Source organism: Myxocyprinus asiaticus, chromosome 2, assembly GCF_019703515.2.
Source record: "Myxocyprinus asiaticus isolate MX2 ecotype Aquarium Trade chromosome 2, UBuf_Myxa_2, whole genome shotgun sequence".
Classification (NCBI taxonomy): domain Eukaryota; kingdom Metazoa; phylum Chordata; class Actinopteri; order Cypriniformes; family Catostomidae; genus Myxocyprinus; species Myxocyprinus asiaticus.
Genome location: NC_059345.1, coordinates 56,636,270 through 56,655,170, shown reverse-complemented (window position 1 = coordinate 56,655,170; position 18,901 = coordinate 56,636,270). Strand labels below are relative to the sequence as shown.

Genomic DNA, 18,901 nt, shown 5'->3' with positions numbered 1-18,901 from the left:
ATCCCAGTTGCCTCCGCGTCTGAGATCGTCAACCTGCGCATCTTATCACGTGGCTTGTTGAGCCATGGAGACGTAGCACATATGGAGGCTTCACGCCATCCACCGCGGCCCCACCGAGAACGAACCACATTATAGCGATCACGAGGAGGTTATCCCATGTGACTCTACCCTCCCTAGCAACCGGGCCAATTTGGTTGCTTAGGAGACCTGGCTGGAGTCACTCAGCACACCCTGAGATTCGAACTAGCGAACTAGCAAACTCCAGGGGTGGTAGCCAGCGTCTTTACCACTGAGCTACCCAGGCCCCCTCATACTTGATATTTTAAATATTTATGAGAATTCAATTACTCATTTTTTTTTTTGGTTTAGAGTACTCGACTACAAAAGTACTCGAAAATGCAAATCCTTTGTTGTTTTTTGTCCATTTTGGAGCTTGACAGATCCCTTACAAAAAATCTAAACAAGCGCAAGCTTGCCACAAATTTGAGCTCGTTCTTTTCATATGCAAATGAGCATTTGATTCACCACAAATGTTTGCCAGAAGTTTGCAGCTCTTCTGTTGTGAAAAGTCTTAAGTTCAATTAAATTGACTGAGACTTTGTTTATGCTTCGTACACCAATGTCACTTGCCATCATACAACAATTTCTGAAACACACACAACACTAAGTACTCACGCTTTGAATAAGAAGGTGTTGCTGGAAGAATTGTGGGACAATATGTTCGTGGCAAGTTTAAAGAGCTCATCAGTCCACACCTGGAAATCCATTCATAACACAAAACAAACCTTCATAATTGAGCTCTTGCGTTTAATCTAAACATGATAAACCTTCTACATCCATCAACTTCATATGTGCAATGTGATTGAATATGGGGGAATATTAAACTATAAAATGTTATCTTATACAGTTGATTGAGAGCGAACACTTGAAAAGGTAGAAAGTGAAAAAAGCATGACAGAGAAAGCGAGAATGATAGAGAGGGAGAGATAGCACAGACATGGTCTCTAGGTGACAGGGGCCAGTCGTCGTGGTTACCTTGGCATAGCCATCCTGCACAGCTTGGAAGTTGAGGAAGGAGATGTTGACCAGGTCGTTGCCATAGACAACAGTTAGCAGCTTGGACTCCACGTTCCCTTCTCCTTTGCCCAACCCCAAAAGCTCTCTCATACGCTGGTCCTGCAAAACACAGCCAAACCTTACCACCCACACACATAATCTTGACATTTGACAAGTGAAATATCATGTTCATACTGACTCTCTCATACAAAGACACACACAAAATGGGTCACTTTTTACAGTGTTCATGCTATTGTGTATTTACATAGGTAATTACTGATTAAAACAAATCAACTATATGTACTATTAGTTTTTGTAGAGCTGCTTGTACTTATAGTTATTTTTATAACTACAGTAATTAATAATAGTAAAATTTAATATGTGTAACACAGACACTGTAAAATAAGCGTTACACAAAAATGTACCTTAGGCATCTTGCAAAACTTCCCTGTCCTGGTGTCCCTGATATGGCTGATGTCCAGGATTTCCACTTCCTGTATGATAGAAATGATAGAGATGAGATGATAGAGATGATATGTGACGTACTGTATAGAGATAAAGAAAAAGAATATGCAGAAGAACTACATTTTATATTTCCTGAAGAAAATGTGAGTGGTGCTTTCAAGAAATGAAAGATCAAGCATGAAACTCTGAATCACCTAACTCTTAAGCTGCAAAAAAAAAAAAAAAAAAAAAGCTTTGAGACTTGACTTGAACTTCAAATTAGAGACTTAAGGTGCAGCCACATTTACCTTTGCATGCCAAAATTCCGCGGGCGAATAAGGCGTAGATGGATGTTGAGCACGTGTGAAACCAGCTAAAAACAAATTGCCAGGCTGCCTCTTTTTAATGCTGCAATTTATCCTCTGTGAAAGTGAAGCTAAAAAAAAAACAAAAAAAAACAAAAAAAACTCACCGCTAAAATGATATCCTTTTCCATTTTGAATATTTAGTGTAGCTGTGTAAAAAGCACCACCCACTCAGAGGTCACTGCCAAACCAAGCAACTTCCTATTGGTCAATGCGACGAATTCTTCGGTCAAAGTTCACCAAACTTGAACTACATGCGAAACCCACGGGGGGAAATTCTTCGCCACCAGAAGTCCATTGCGCAACTTCACGATTGCGCAGATTCCCACTGAGGTGACTGTATTTCGCCATTGGAAGGTAAATGTGACCGCACCTTTAGAGGTTTACATGAATTCGACGACATAAACAAGCCCTTGAAAGATTTTAGGCTTGACTTGGACTCTGCGTCAGAGACTCTGACTCTGGCATATCCAATAACAGAACCAACGAAGTTGCAAAAATAATGATTGTTTTCGAAGCGTTATCTCAAACACTCCCCTCATCTTCCATCTTCAAACAAACAGAACAACATCTTGATAGTTTCACAGAGCCACTATGCTTTGATTGTTTAAACTCTTTTTCTTTCAACCTGGTCTCATAATAAAAACGCTACTATAAAGACATTTTTGCCAAATGAGTTTTGTGTGCCTTGGTCTACATATCGCTGTAGTTTTCTGGTGAAATACACATTAAAGGGCGCTACAACAGTGAGGTTTCTTCACTTTTACACAGCAAATCGGACTTGAACACTGTCAGTAAATCACTAAAAGCAGGATGTGTACCTGTCCTCACTTAAGAGAAATTTGGAATTAAATGACACTTTAGAGATCCAGAGAATCTGACACATAACCGCTGACAAAGGATACTGTCACTAAAGCTGAGAAGCAGCCATAAATTTAGGGCGAGCTCTAACTTTACGACTTTGTGATGGATTCACTCAACACTTGACTAAGGCTACGTCTCCAGAAATCACTTCTCAGGTAAATATATCTCATCTTTTCTGTTTCATGTGTTCAGAAAGGAGAGTTAAATGTGATCACAGGTCTTGTAAAGAGAACAGTTGAGTAAATGAGCTGGGGCAGTGGTTGGACAACTAACTGTGCTCGTAAACTTCAACAATAAACACAGCAGATCTGGACTCTCTCTTTCACTCGCATTCTTTATCATATTTTCCTTTCCTGTACTTTTACCCCTTCCTCCCCACCGCTGTGTGTAACAGTGCGGATGAAGTTGCAGAATTGAGTGTTCCCCAGAGTGTGTGTGAGGTTCATGGGTTACTGGTCGAAGTTTGCTAGGAACTGGTTCCAGTCCAAACAGGCCCAGCAAGACAGACCCACACACACACACTTGGTCTTCTCCCTACAGCTATTTAACCATCATGTAATACTGGCTCTCTGAGGAGATACTGGGACACTTCATATTTCGTTTATTTATTGATTCTTTTTTTATTTTTCTTTGGAACAAAAAACAGCAAACTAATCTATATACATTGCTAGGGTTTGTACAAATTGACAGATGGGAGAAAAAAACAAAACAACAACAACTACAAATTGGCACATAGGAAGACATGACAAAAATAAAACTATCAAAATAAGCAGGAAAACAGATGTCCATATCTCAACTCGTATGTATGTGGGTGAGATCCCACCCCAACCTCTACTATGCACAACATTCAGATCATGAAAAGTCCCTTGCACATACATTGAACTCAATCTAAATATAATACGAGTAATCTGAGAAACCTAGAGAAACCTTAGAATGCCCACATACTAAAAACAAAGAACACAAAACTTAACAGCATGACATAAATATTGAATAAAACAGTAACAGCAAAGACACGCACAAAGCTACATTCACCACAGAGCAACTGCAAAGTATGACAACATTGATGGTATCATCAGGTTGCATTCGACAAACCGCTACAGGCTCAGACTTGTGAAATATTTTCCTGAATACAAAACAAGCATGAGAGTGCAAGGGTGTATGCAAGTGTGTGGCTGTTCCTAGCATACATATTGGCGAGCAAAGACTGTTGACCCAAAGTACTATTATGCCATTTATAAAGTTCTTAGAGAAGAAAACAATATATACACACACTATACACTAAATACAATTATAGATTTAAGTGTTTCTTGCATTGGGCAGGTGCCAAATCCTGCTGGAAAATGAAATCAGCATCTTTAAAAAGCTGGTCAGCAGAAGGAAGCATGAAGTGCTCCAAAATTTCTTGGTAAACGGGTGCAGTGACTTTGGTTTTCAAAAAACACAATGGACCAACACCAGCAGATGACACTGCACCCCAAATCATCACAGACTGTGGAAACTTAACACTGGACTTCAAGCAACTTGGGCTATGAGCTTCTCCACCCTTCCTCCAGACTCTAGGACCTTGGTTTCCAAATGAAATACAAAACTTGCTCTCATCTGAAAAGAGGACTTTGGACCACTGGGCAACAGTCCAGTTCTTCTTCTTCTTAGCCCAGGTAAGACGCCTCTGACGTTGTCTGTGGTTCAGGAGTGGCTTAACAAGAGGAATACGACAACTGTAGCCAAATTCCTTGACATGTCTGTGTGTGGTGGCTCTTGATGCCTTGACCCAGCCTCAGTCCATTCCTTGTGAAGTTCACCCAAATTCTTGAATCGATTTTGCTTGACAATCCTCATAAGGCTGCGGTTCTCTCGGTTGGTTGTGCATCTTTTTCTTCCACACTTTTTCCTTCCACTCAACTTTCTGTTAACATGCTTGGATACAACACTCTGTGAACAGCCAGCTTCTTTGGCAATGAATGTTTGTGGCTTACCCTCCTTGTGAAGGGTGTCAATGATTGTCTTCTGGACAACTGTCAGATCAGCAGTCTTCCCCATGATTGTGTAGCCTAGTGAACCAAACTGAGAGACCATTTTGAAGGCTCAGGAAACCTTTGCAGGTATTTTGAGTTGATTAGCTGATTGGCATGTCACCATATTCTAATTTTTTGAGATAGTGAATTGGTGGGTTTTTGTTAAATGTGAGCCAAAATCATCACAATTAAAAGAACCAAAGACTTAACTACTTCAGTCTGTGTGCATTGAATTTATTTAATACACGAGTTTCACAATTTGAGTTGAATTACTGAAATAAATGAACTTTTTCACAACATTCTAATTTATTGAGATGCACCTGTACATATATTATATATATATATATATATCACACACACACACACACACACACACACACACACACACACATTGGATGGATGGATGGATGGATGGATGGATGGATGGATGATTATTCCAAAGTCTAATAAAAATACAGTATAATATAAATAGCATGTATAAAGAATTTTCGATTTCGGTTTTCGGCCCGGTGTCTCCAGAGTTTTCGGTTTCGGCCATAAATGATCATTTCGGTGCATCACTAGTGTAAACTGGTTTTCTTTCAACCTGCTCTCATAGTAAAAACTTTATTATATCCTCATTGCTAAATGAGTTTTACTTGCCCCGTTCTACGCATCGCTGCAGTTTTCTGTTGAAATAAACATTAAAGGTCGCTACAACGAGTTTTGTTCACTTTTACACAAATCACGAGTAACATGGCGGATTAACACTTTATGAACACTTATTTTTCACTGTTACCCACACAAAACTATCTTATAGCCTTACACCATATCAAACACTTATAACGCGTGATTTGAAAGACGATACATTTTAATGCTTGCATTACATAACCAACTACATATACAAGCTTATTTTAGCAGGACTGACTTGCGCTGTGTCTCTCAATGCGGAAGACCAGGGTTCGTGGCCAGCAAAGCATGTAAAGTCAACAAGTGAGTCAAAAGTGTCATAGATGTGCCACAAAATTGATGTAGCTGCTTCAGGTATTGTGTTTTTAATCTCACATTTGCTTTTATTACACTATTGGTAAGGTTTCAGTTAAAGGTTTCGGTAAGGGAAGTAGGTTTTATTCATTTAAAACTTCATAGAACATTAACCTTAAAAGACCTCATCTTTTAGGGAAAACATTAAACTTTCTTTTAGCGCCCCTCAGTGGACATTTCACCTTGAAACTGCAGCGAATCGTGTAATGAACCACGTAATTTCATTTTGCAAAAATGCTACCACAGTCACATAATTTTCTTGAGATCAGTCTGTTTTATTTATTTATTTTACCATTACTGGCACCTTTTTTCCCTCTTTTATATTGTGTTAATGCTTCGTCAATACTGACAAAAATAAGAGAGAGCAGGAATCTCCAGGGAACAGTCACTCAAACTATTACAATGCAAAACAGTACAGCACTATATCAAGCCACCACACCCTGACCCCAATTTACTGTCTTTGGTTGCTTGTGTGTGTTTATAGGTGAGATAAAGATGGATTTTTTATGTTACAGGGTGATACGAGAATAAAGAATCAGAAAAGAACAAATCAGAGAGATAATTAGTGACTGCAGAGGCCATATGCATGACAGATGTCAGGTCCCCTTGCATACTGCCTTTCCCACTTTACAGAGTCAGCTACAAAGCCCCAGAAGCTGTTCCCTGCCCCTGCACCCCAGAGAGGCCTTAAGACTGGGCTTTTTGTTTCATAAAGAGGGGTCAGACTTTAATTATAGAAACAATTAATCACCTTGAAGAGAGTCCAAAGCATGAAATAGAGGTTCCATTGCTGATAATTGAATATAAACTTCAAGGCTCAAATGATGGTTTGTTGGCCCGGGGCCAGTGTGACAGAGTTTCTGGCCAGCTGACGGAACTTCTACTTACCCTATCGGACCAATGCCGTGTTTTCACTAAACCTTACATTTGTTGATCTTGTAAATGTTTTTTTATGTTTTAAAACAAATATTTAGATTTCTGTGATGCATTGAACATAGTTGTTGCAAGAAACTTATCACCATATCAAGCTAGCTAATAGATAAGGTTTACAAGAATATATTACATAGAATAACTTGTCATAATTTTGAAGGAATCAAGAATGGGTTGAAAATGACAAACCAATCAGAATTGTATGGATCATATGCCATTTTATGCAAATTCAACCAGTCACGGAATTATTTGTGGTAACTTGCAATTTTGTGTAATTTCCACAATTTTTTCGCATGAACTGTGAATCTGATGTAAGCCAGTCGCTTTTCTCAATATTGGCAGTGGCAAAACAAGTGCTCGAAAAGCTTGAAGCAGCAGACATATCCAACTGCACAGCCGCCATTGTATCGTCTTCACAGTAACAGAGTAAAGGCCTATTCACATCAAGACCACATTTTCTGTGCGAATATTAGTTCTGAACAAGCTTTTGAATAGGACAATGGATTCCCATGCTGCTATTTACACAAATTGTCTGCCGACAATCCAAAAGTTTAACAAAGAGCGGTCAGTTTCTTATTTTCTTTGAAAACTGACACCCTTGAGATAAGAGCTTTTTGTATTTTTTCCCCAGAGTCGCTGCTGCTGCACAATCCAGCGCGTTGGTGACCCTAATCAACTGGCAAACAGGTGCCGTGCTCTTTTACTCATCTCACACCCACAAACATGTTTTATGCAAACATGCAGTAAAAAAAAAGTTGTAAACACATTATTTTTTTGAATATTCATGTAGTGTGCTGATACCTCATATTATATAATAGCAGTAAAAATGTTCGCAGTGCAAGTTCTAAACTACTGTCTCCACTATTGGCCAGTAGTTGTACTTTGTGACAACCATGGTGTGAGTTTCTGTGAACATACAGTATCATGCTGTTACTTCCTTGTGTAGGCTTTGCAACAGTCATTTCCTGTCATGTCTGGCACTGGGGTGGGCATCGAGTGTTGCGTGCATGTTCTTGAGTGAAAATGCGTGCAAAAGCTGGTAAAATCTAAATGGCATTGTTGATATCTGATACTCATGAGAACGACACACCTTATACCATATATACTCCCTCTCTTCTTTCTCTCTTTATTCCCACCCCCTTCCTTTCTGTCTGTTTCTCTCTCTCTCTCAAGGTCACTGTTATTTGGGCTATTCCCAGATTACTTAGAAGAAAAAAAGAGAGAAAATGAAGACAGTGAGAGAGAGAGAGAGAGAGAGAGAGAGAGAGAGAGAGGTCTGACTGTGTAAAGTGATAAAAAAAAAATAATAATTGTAAACATTAATACAGGGAGGGATGATATTTTGCCCCTCTACAGAAACAAAAATTGCATAGAAGAAATAAAACCTGTGGTATAATAAATCTTCTTGAAATTTGATTACAAAAATTAACAATTAGGTAGTAAATCTAAACAAAGCACTGAAGCAATAAATATAATAATAAGTGCACATGTACATAGGCAAACATAAAAAGGAATATGAGCTGTCTGGTGGATTATATGGAGAAACCAAAGGAAAATGGAAGACAAGTACTGAAAGAGAGAAGGAGATAGATACTGTCAGAAGGCACTCTGAAAAGTCAGCTAATCGAATAGTCGTTCTGCACCAGCTAGTCGACTATTAAAAACACTACTCAAACATAGTAAATTTATTTTTCTGCTGTGAGCAGCAGTGAATACTGTACTTTCCCTCTGGATCTCTTATCAAATCTCACAGTTATAATTTAGTCCACTGAGGGGTGCTGTGGATGCGTGTCGTCAAGGTGTTGACGAGAGAAGATATGATGTGCTTTTGAAAGCAAACCCTGCGTTTGCAAACAGGATAAATCAGCCCCCAAAGGGCACTTCGAAAGGAGAACATCATGATAGCCATGCTGTAAGATCGCTTAAAACCTAATTTCAAATAGAAATGACTTCAAAGCTAAGTTCCGAATAAACACTATTTTTGAGCCCCACACCTTTCAGCCCTCCAAAGCTTTCACAGTGGATGGTAAAGTGTGGCACACACCCAAAGCCTAGTGTTCCACTAGCAGCTCTTGTAATATTTTGATTCTTTTTGAATTCTACTCTACTGACATTCAGTTTTTGTTTTTGTTTTTTTGTTTTTTTGGAGTCATGCAAACCAATGGATGTGGATCTGCTGTTATGGTGGAAAGAAATCGCGAAGCGGTACAAGAAACTCAGAAGCTTGTCAGACCAGTATGTGTGTCTGTGTTAAATCTCTTGAAAGGGAAAGAGCACATTTTATAAAAAGCCAACTTTAACTACTTATTTTTCTGAATAATAACATGTAAAAGGATAAAAATGTGATAGCCTTTTTATGTAGACTCACAGTTTATATATGTGCATTACCCTCATGCTGTCAGCAGTGGTTTCTTTTTGTAAGCCCTGGGTGAGTGCAAATGTTTAAAAAAAAATGCATAATGTTAATTTCTGTCTTTTTTTTTTTCCTAAAAAGAAAAGCATAGTTTGTTAAAGTTAGCTTATTTTGAAACTGTTCTTGGTCACGTTTGTGAACAAAACAAAATATAAATTTCATGTATGAGTCATACTTGTTATTTTTACATTTAAAAATTTTCCACATTTTCTGTACAGTCGATTACAGACTGGTTACTTTACAGGCAGCTACAACAACCTTTTCCTGTCTAAGTGGGTGGGTCCTTGGCCAGAATAAGCTGCAAAGTGGACCTGACTTCAAATAAAATCAAATCAAATCACTTTTATTGTCACACAACCATATACACAAGTGCAATAGTGTGTGAAATTCTTGGGTGCAGTTCCGAGAAACATAGCAGTCGTGACAGTAATGAGACATATACCAATTTACAATAAACTTCAGATTTACACAACACAATTTACAAATAATAACATACAATGTACATTATACAATACACACAATACAGAATACACATTATACAATAAAAAAAATAGTATATATAGTATATATAAAATGTACAGTAGGTTGTATTGTACTGTATTGACATTCAGGCTGTCGGTTGATAGTCAGTTGCCAGAGAGATATAATTATGACAGTCCAATGTGAGATAAAAAGATTAATAAAGTGCTGATGTATATTGATTGTGAGAGATCAAGAGTTCAGAAGTCTGATTGCTTGGGGGAAGAAGCTGTCATGAAGTCGGCTGGTGCGGGTCCTGATGCTGCGATACCACCTGCCTGATGGTAGCAGTGAGAGCAGCTCATGGTTCGGGTGGCTGGAGTCTCTGATGATCCTCCGAGCTTTTTTCACACACCGCCTGGTATATATGTCCTGGAGGGAGGGAAACTCACCTACGATGATGTATCTGGCAGTTCGCACCACCCTTTGCAGGGCTTTGCGTTTGTGGGCGGTGCTATTGCCGTACCAGGCGGAGATGCAGCCAGTCAGGATGCTCTCTACAGTGCTGGTGTAGAACCGTGTGAGGATGTGGCGGTTCATTCCAAACTTCCTCAGCCATCTCAGGAAGAAGAGGCGCTGATGAGCCTTCTTCACAACGGCCTCAGTGTGGACAGACCATGTGAGTTCCTCAGTGATGTGGACACTGAGGAACTTGAAGCTGCTGACTCTCTCCACTGGTGCTCCATTGATGGTGATGGGACTGTGTTCTCTTTCTCTTCTCCTGAAATCCACCACAAGCTCCTTTGTCTTACTCGTTGAGGGAGAGGTTGTGCTCCTGACACCAGTGTGTCAGATTGTGCACCTCCTCTCTGTAGGCTGTTTCATCATTGTCAGTGATCAGACCTACCACTGTCATATCATCAGCAAACTTCATGATGGCATTGGAGCTGTGTGTTGCCACACAGTCATGTGTGTACAGGGAGTACAGGAGTGGGCTGAATTGACTTCAAGCCAATAGTCAAAAATCTGGCTCTGTGAGACTAGATTAGGAGGCGGCAGAGAATCTGGCACCTTAGTAGAGACACTCTTAAAAGGTGAGACAGACAAATAAAACATAGTAACAAAAAATGTTTTAAGTTTAGTTAGATGAGGAGAGATCATGTATTTCTGAACTCTATTCCACCCTTTTCTCTGACACTCTCTCTCTCACCACATCATATCACCACAGGACGGCTTTGTTAACCTTGTCGCCTACCTGTCTCCCCAGCATCGCCCTCCCCTCTCACTTCTCTCGCCTCTCTCCTTCTTCCCCTTTCTCTATTTTGCTTTCTTCTACACAGATAATCAAATTGTTCTGGGTCAAGAGTTTGTGATCCTTGTCATTCCTTTACGACATAAGGATGAAACCTTCTTTCAGCTGACCAGCACAGTTAGTCTTAAGTATATACAGTATAAATATCCACATAGAGAGACATAAAAACAGGAACTAAAAAGATGAATCTGTACTGACTTGCATTTCAGGCATGCATCCAGAGCTATCTATTAAAGGATAATTAGATGCCATGAATAAGAGCATACTTGTGGAGCAAGATAGAAAGACAAGGGTACAGACTAAGAGGAAACTGTTACATTATCAACTCAGAAAACACTTAAGACTAAGTGTGTTGATTTCAGAGGGATTGGTTTAATTTCTACAGTTGCCCTAAACAGTACTTGGACACTTAAACCCAAAGTATAGGCTACTTTGGTTTTTAAGCATGTGCTAGCATATGCAAACAGAGTGACAAAAATGTCCTCATCAGCAAGCGATTTTTCGAACTGCGCGTACTCTGTATGCATAATCTGCGCACTAATTAGTGGGTCCACGAGGTGACAATACTCACCGCTGGGCCATTGCTTTTACGAAGTAGTGCAAGAAGATGACAAAAACACAGGTGAACATCAGAAGACGAAGGTGGAAACAACCACAATAGGTGTGCATATCAAGTGCGAGTGTGTGAGGAGCTTTGGAGATACCTGCATTTGTATAACTCAAAACTAAATGACATCAGGGGCCTGGGTAGCTCAGCGAGTACTGACGCTGACTACCACCCCTGGAGTCATGAGTTCGAATCCAGGGAGTGCTGAGTGACTCCAAACAGTTCACCTAAGCAACCAAATTGGCCCAGTTGCTAGGGAGGGTAGAGTCACATGGGGTAATCTCCTCGTTGTCACGATTAGGGGTTCTCGCTCTCAGTGGGGCACGTGGTAAATTGTGCGTGGATCGCGGAGAGTAGCATGAGCCTCCACATGCTGGGAGTCTCCGCGGTGGATTGACTGTCTCAGAAGCGGAGGCAACTGGGACTTGTCTTTCGCCACCCAGAATGAAGTGAGTAACCGCACCAATAAAAGAAATTTAAAAAATAAAACTAAATTACATCTTAATGGCTTTAAACTCTTGAAGAGACATAGACTGGTGTCCCATAGCTGTCGTAGCATTCATGTGTCAAGCACCTTTCTATGCACTCATGGTCAAATGGAGAATACTTTGAAAGGCTAGAGCATTCAACTGTACACATAAGCTAGTGTAAGTGTAAAATCCAAAGTTTATTTTGGGCTATAAGTAACACTTAAAAAATTTATGAATGTAATTAGATTAGGGCAGTCAGTTTATCACGTTTAGTGCGATTAATTATAACAATATGTAAAAAAAAATAAAAATAAATTAATCATGCCCCCTAACGTGTACGTAAATTCCGTAATAAAAGTGTGTATTTTCCTACCATATGAGCCGCAAGTGGACGGCGAGATCTTCCAATGTTCATTACATGCATGAGAAGTTGTAGAGGCGATGTCAGCAAGCGAAATCACTGGCTTGAAATACATCTGTTGTTTTTACGAGCCGCATGAATAGGTGGCAGCGCAGCTCAACAAACCTCATAAGCAACGCAGCCACAGAAGGAGAACCGCTCACTGAGGAACCACAACAGGTAGGCGAAAAACAACAGAATACAGGAATCTTGAGACGTGATTTTCAAATTTTCCACTACTTTTAACTTGACACAGCATCCTAAAAAATGTGTTGTTTATGACACTGAATACCAGTGGGACGCTCCAAACGCGTCTGTCTGAGGCACACACATGTAAATAGAGTGACAATTAGAAATAGCGCAGACAGAACACAAGAACGTGTACTGTGAGAACTGGACACATTGACGAACTCGATGCAAAACAGATTGCTGTTAACTGTTTTTCTACAGTTAGAAAATACCAAAAAACGAAATCGTTATTGCTGTGCTATAATATTCGTTAACAGCCTCGTCTGTCGGTAGCAGTATTAAAGTATCTAATAATGGGTCACACTAAAGATGGGTTTTGTTAGGTGAGATCGCCAGCTTGCTCACTGGGGGTCTAAATACAAATATTATTTATGTATTTATTTTAAGGCACAATTTCCAATAACGTTTTTTATCAAACCGCATAACAGTGACTCTCAGACATTATAGAAATTACAGCTTCTTTTTCTGTTAAAGCATAATTTTCTGTAAAGCTGCTTTGAAATTACGTGTTGTGAAAAGTGCTATTCAAATAAAAAAATTACTTGATTTATTGCTTGTACTCTTGGAGGGTTTAAATTTCATCACGTTTAATTAGTAACATGCAGGGTTCTGAGCAAATATAACAAGTAGATGTACATGTCAATGGTCAAACATTTGTTTTAACAGCCATTATGAGTGTGCATTACGCAGTGATTTTAAACAAATGCACTAACACAAGTATTTACAGTATGTGTGAGTGGCATTTAATTAATATTGTTCAAAATGATAACATGTTTTAACCGTTAAACAATTTTTTACACTCGATTCTTTCTAATCACCCTTCCGACGGTGTCTACATGATAATACTGTCAGTCAACTTGTCCAGCAGGTGAACTGAAATAGTTTGTGAAGTGTCTCGAAAGTTTACTTCGTTGTTGTGCAAATCAACAACACACTCGTCATCGCTGCTTCAGCTGGTAGAAAGATGCGTTGTATTTTTTCAAGCTGCTCACTAGAGAATCGTTTGCTTTTCTTGTTTGTTTTGCAAACTTGTCAAGTGGTTATTTCTTCTAACCCGGTGATGGGTGGAGTGCAGGCCAGCTCAAAATTGCTTGTTGATTAGCGCCACCTATTGTAAAGGCATGAATGTGCTAACGGCGAACATTCGTTTCGCTTTCTATGGAAAAGGGCCATTTGTCTGTGATTCGCCTCTCATAGTCGCATCACGTTTGGTGTGAAAAGGCCTGTAATGTCAACAAACCCTAAAATGACTGTAAAAATTACAATTGAAACAACTTTACAGCTCAAATAATACATGAGTTTCGACAGAAGAATAAAAGAAAATGCTTTTATCAAATTAAAAGATTCACATTTCCACATTTTAACCCTCAAATATTGGCCCCATTCTCTTCCATTGTACTCTAAGTGCCTCACTGTAACTGTGAGAAATTATTTGTTGTAGTAAATCAACATTATGCCACAAATGCTGTCGATTGAAATTAACTTGTATTGAACCCGGAATATTCTTTTAAAGAAAGATAGCACAAGCACACTAAGCAAAACATTTCAAACATTAAAAAAAAAAAAAAAAAAAAAAAAAAAAAAACACATTTGGTAGGTTTTAAATAATAAAACAAAAGATCTACTGTTCAAAAGACAAAATAAGACAATGCTTTTAGAAACTTTCTGGTTGTAAAACTGATCCATTTAATGTGATCATTTTCTGCAAGGAAAAAACCTGCTGGAAATTACTTAATACATCCATTAAAAATCACCTTGACACTAGTGGGTTAAAGTCATTGTAAAAAATTGCTCAGAAAAGTAAAGTTATTGAATCATTTGTTTGCAGATGCCACTTGGCATACTGCGTTATCTATACAATGAAATCCATACATTGTGTATGGCTTAAGTGTCCAAATTGTCCTTTGAGGCCACTATATAATAGCAGAACGAGTTATTCATCATCTGGGTAATCTCTTTAGGCCATGTTACTCTTCAACAGAAACACTAATAATCAGCAATATTGACCAACCACTCTTCCGTATAACTGAACTATGAACAGAACGTCAGCCATAATAAACACAGACTGGGAGCAACTGGACTCACATTGATACATTATGCAAGAGAGAGATTGGAGTTAGCACAGACCTAACGTGACCGTACAGCCCTGAGGTGCTCTCTCTGACTGATTTCACTCTTCCATTATCTTTCCTACTCTCTCTTTTTGAATTGGTTATGTGGTTAGGTTACATTAATGGGCTTTGTTTTTTCTGAGGTATTTTGCTCTTATCTTTATCCACAGGTTTTAATGCCGTGTCTTAGGGCGGTTTGAAACCACAGAGCTTTAAAAGAACAGCAATCCTTTTAGTCTTTCTATCTGTCTATTTGTCTTTCATTGTCTCTGTCTCGAGATTTCAAGTTTATGGGGAGTTCATGGATTTTTTTTTTTTTTTTATTCAGCATCAAGAAAATGTACACATGTATAAGGAAGAAAACTGTGTATCACCCAAAAGTGATATTTCTGTAATCATTTACTCATCCTCATGTTTTTCCAAAACCATATAAAAGGTTAGGCAGTATGTTAGCCTCAGTCACCATTCACTTTCATTGTATCTGTTTTTCCTGTACAATGAAAGCAAAAGATGACTGAGGTTAACATTCTGCCTAACATCTCTTTTAGTGTTCCACAGAAAAAGTTAAGTCATACTGGTTTGGAACAACATATGGGTGAGTAAATGATGATAGAATTTTCATTTTTGGGTGAACTATCCCTTTAAGTTTTTCACCATTACCCCATTTCACCCTTACTAGTTTCTTTAAAATGGTCCTGTGGAGTGATCAATGACTTGTTATAAGTACAAATATTTCATGCAGTCTCTCATTTAATATGAGGTTTAAAAAAAAAAAAAACTGCATACATAATCATTCTCGGAGAATTGGAATGAAATGTAAATAGTTTTAGATAAATTAAAGCATGTCATACAGCAGGAGAAATGTGCTTGAAATTTTACGTCAACTACCCGATTGTCAAGGTAAGTTATGTCCACTTCAATTTGTGACTTTCCGCTACTTGTCTTAACAAATTGAGAGCGATAGTTGATAAAGGGGACAAAAGTGAGTGAAAAAAACGAGTTCTGTGTGAACATTTATATAGACCTATCATCACTCCAAGACATTTGTTCACCACTAAAAAGGCGAGAGAGAGAGAGAGCAAGGAAGTGGAAGAAGAAGAGATGGAGAGCAAATGAGTGAAAGCAGGAGAGAAAGAGCACCAGCAATCAAGAGAGAGATTTTTTTGGAGGGCATGATACTGGTGGAGGGCACAGGGCAAGTTATGCTCCAAAACTACCCTCACAGCCTGAACGATTTCCTGTATGCTTTCCCACGCCTGCAGAAAGTGAGTGGGGGAGAGAAAGGAACCCAGAGAACTGAAAAGAACGAGAGGAAAGGGAGATACTATGGAGAGAAAGAGAGAGAGATAGGGAAGGACAGAGGAAGTGTCATCCCTCCGTTTTGCAATTAACGGATGCACTGACGCCAGCTATCCATGACAGAGAACACCAGTGCTGAGGAAAGAAAAATGAAATGCAGAGAGAACAGGGAGAAGATTATGAAAGAGGAAGAGAGGCAAAGAGAAAGATGGATGAGGAGTGAAAGCAGACGCATGGAGAGGGAAAGAGAGAGAGAAAACAGAATGAGTCTATGGGCTATTGTAAACCAGAGCAGAGAGGCTAATGCAGTATCCAAGTCCCATCATTAAGCATTAGCTTTAGTGCAGATGGAACCCTCATCCTGTATTATCACAAACAAATTTTGCTAATTGAGGAATGGGAAAAGCAACAAAGTGTCATTATCCATCCAATCACACACCACAATTTGCCATTAGGGACAGCAATACCACTGTACACAAACCCACATCCTTTAGTGAACCACAAATTTACTAAAAACCTGACCAGATGCTCGACTGATGGAGCTTTCCATTGCCAATGGCAATCTAATATTGATTCTTCATAATGGTATTGGTTTACACGCTTTATGTAAAGCTTTTTTTGGTGGGGCAATTTGGGTAAAGTCATTAAGTCAATGTCACTGCTATGCTAATACTTATTTCGTTTAACTGTCATGAGCATACACTGATTTAATCACCTCCCTTCTTTTCTAATTCAGTTACCATAGTAAATATGTTAGAGGCTACCCAATAAAAACTATAACTATTATAAAGTTGATGTTTAAAACTTCAGTTAGTCACAAGGTGAACAGAGTTGTTAAAGTATACTTTGGATGTGCACATTGCTGATCGGAAAGTGCACAGTATGCATGAAGCAAATTTCGTCAACAGCATAGTCTGTGCGGACTGTTCGTGTGCAGTCCAGATTTTCTTGACTTGCGGACAGTCCTCATCTGTGCGCATCATCGGTGCATGCGCCTTCCATTGACTGTACTAAAAGATTATCACAAAGCAGATGCAGTGTGCATGGTTCAAGCACTTCTGTATTTGCTCTCGGTAAAGAGTATACTTTCAAAGGCTAAGCGCTTGACAGTGTGTGAGACCACCCAGAATATGGAAAAATGAAGAATACCCAAGACACAAGTCTCAAAGTCACCCACTCTTGTCCAAAGTAATGACAGAAACACCAGTAGTTCCAAAAGATATAGTCATCTATTTAGTTCAAGCCAAATTCCTTTGTAAAGCAAGTCCACTCAGCAGCCATTTTGGGAACGCTCCTGGGCAACTACTTTCTATGGATATAAGTGGCATAAAAGTACAGCTCCTCTCTATTTGAATGGGGAAAGACTGAAATCTTCAAAACATTTGCTCAAGATTAAAATCAAATAACATATTTGAAATAATCAGTAAAATCCATCAATGGTATCATGAATTGAACGTCTGTGACTCAGATCACACAAAAAAACGCTATTTTTCAGGCTGGTCCAGCTTCTGTGCATGCACATTCAATATTACTGTCAAAAAGGTGATTAGCTCTTTTACTTTTAAGGCGGGACTTCCTTTTCTATAAGAGGTCAGTGTCCTATAAAAGCGTACTGTAAGCTTCAGAACTCAAAACTTCCTCTCCAACCAAAAAAGAACATTTATTGTTTCAACTAGTTTTAAAATCGGCTACATTGTGACGTCACAGTGCAGTGTCATTTGAATAGCCCAGCTTGAACAATATGTAATCATTGCAGCTGAGGTACTCCAACACTGAAAGTGATACTACTGTTACTATAGTTTGCTTTTAACCAACAAAAAGATTAAGATGTCAAGTAAGGTCCCAAGACATTGTTGTGTTCCTTGTTGTGGAAAAACTGCATCTCTGCATAGCCTTCTGAAGGATCCCACCATTAAGAATGAGTGGCTTATGGGGGCCAGGGTAGCTCAGTGGTAAAATACGCTGGCTACCACCCCTGGAGTTCGCTAGTTTGCTGGTTCGAATCCCAGGGCGTGCTGAGTGACTCCAGCCAGGTCTCCTAAGCAACCAAATTGGCCCGGTTGCTAGGGAGGGTAGAGTCACATGGGGTAACCTCCTCGTGGTCGCTATAATGTGGTTTGTTCTCGGTGGGGCGCATGGTGAATTGAGCGTGGTTGCCGCGGTGAATGGCGTGAAGCCTCCACACGCGCTTTGTCTCCGTGGCAACACGCTCAACAAGCCACGTGATAAGACGCGCGGGTTGACTGTCTCAGACGCGGAGGCAACTGAGATTCATCCTCCGCCACCCGGACTGAGGCGAATCACTATGCGACCACGAGGACTTACAGCGAATTGGGAATTGGGCATTCCAAATTGGGAGAAAAAGGGGAAAAAATCAAAAAAAAAAAAAAGAATGAGTGGCTTAAATGTATTTAAACGATGTTCCTGAATGCATCAATGTGGGACTACGTTTGCTCAGAACATTTCTCTATGGATTCTTTTGAGAACCAATATTGCTTCACAAAGAAATTTATAATGAAAGATGGAGCAGTGCCAACTATTTTGGACACGACAGTAATTAATTCTAATGTTTCATCTCTGTTTGTTTGAATTGTAAGGAATAGTATAGTAAGCTGTTTATATTGCAAAATAAACCATAATCAGGACTTCAACATGGAGCGGATTGTGCTTATTAAATGGTTACTTACCAAATAATTACATATACAGTAACTGCTCAAAATATTGATTTAAGATTAAATTATTTTATTATGTACGAAGAACGCCTAGTGCGGTACAAAAGCCCGTTTTGTCCTTGGTTGATAACTTTTTTTGTCTTGTTTTATCGTGAGCTCGACATAACAAGTGTTGTTTTCTCATGATCACAACTTAATTTTATCTTTTGTTC

The 18,901-nt window shown here is 39.2% G+C and overlaps 1 protein-coding gene across 2 annotated transcripts in view; it reads right to left on the bottom strand.

Moving 5' to 3' along the window:
• The window catches only part of LOC127416509 (1-phosphatidylinositol 4,5-bisphosphate phosphodiesterase beta-3-like), an 85,682-nt gene that overhangs the window by 32,938 nt on the left and 33,843 nt on the right, over positions 1-18,901 (bottom strand). For both annotated transcript variants that reach the window (XM_051655931.1, XM_051655920.1), the window contains exons 3-5: positions 1,482-1,550; positions 1,036-1,176; positions 676-755 (exon numbers count right to left, since the gene is read on the bottom strand). In XM_051655931.1, coding sequence (XP_051511891.1) covers positions 676-755; positions 1,036-1,176; positions 1,482-1,550 — 290 coding nt within the window. The remainder of the gene's footprint in view (positions 1-675; positions 756-1,035; positions 1,177-1,481; positions 1,551-18,901) is intronic.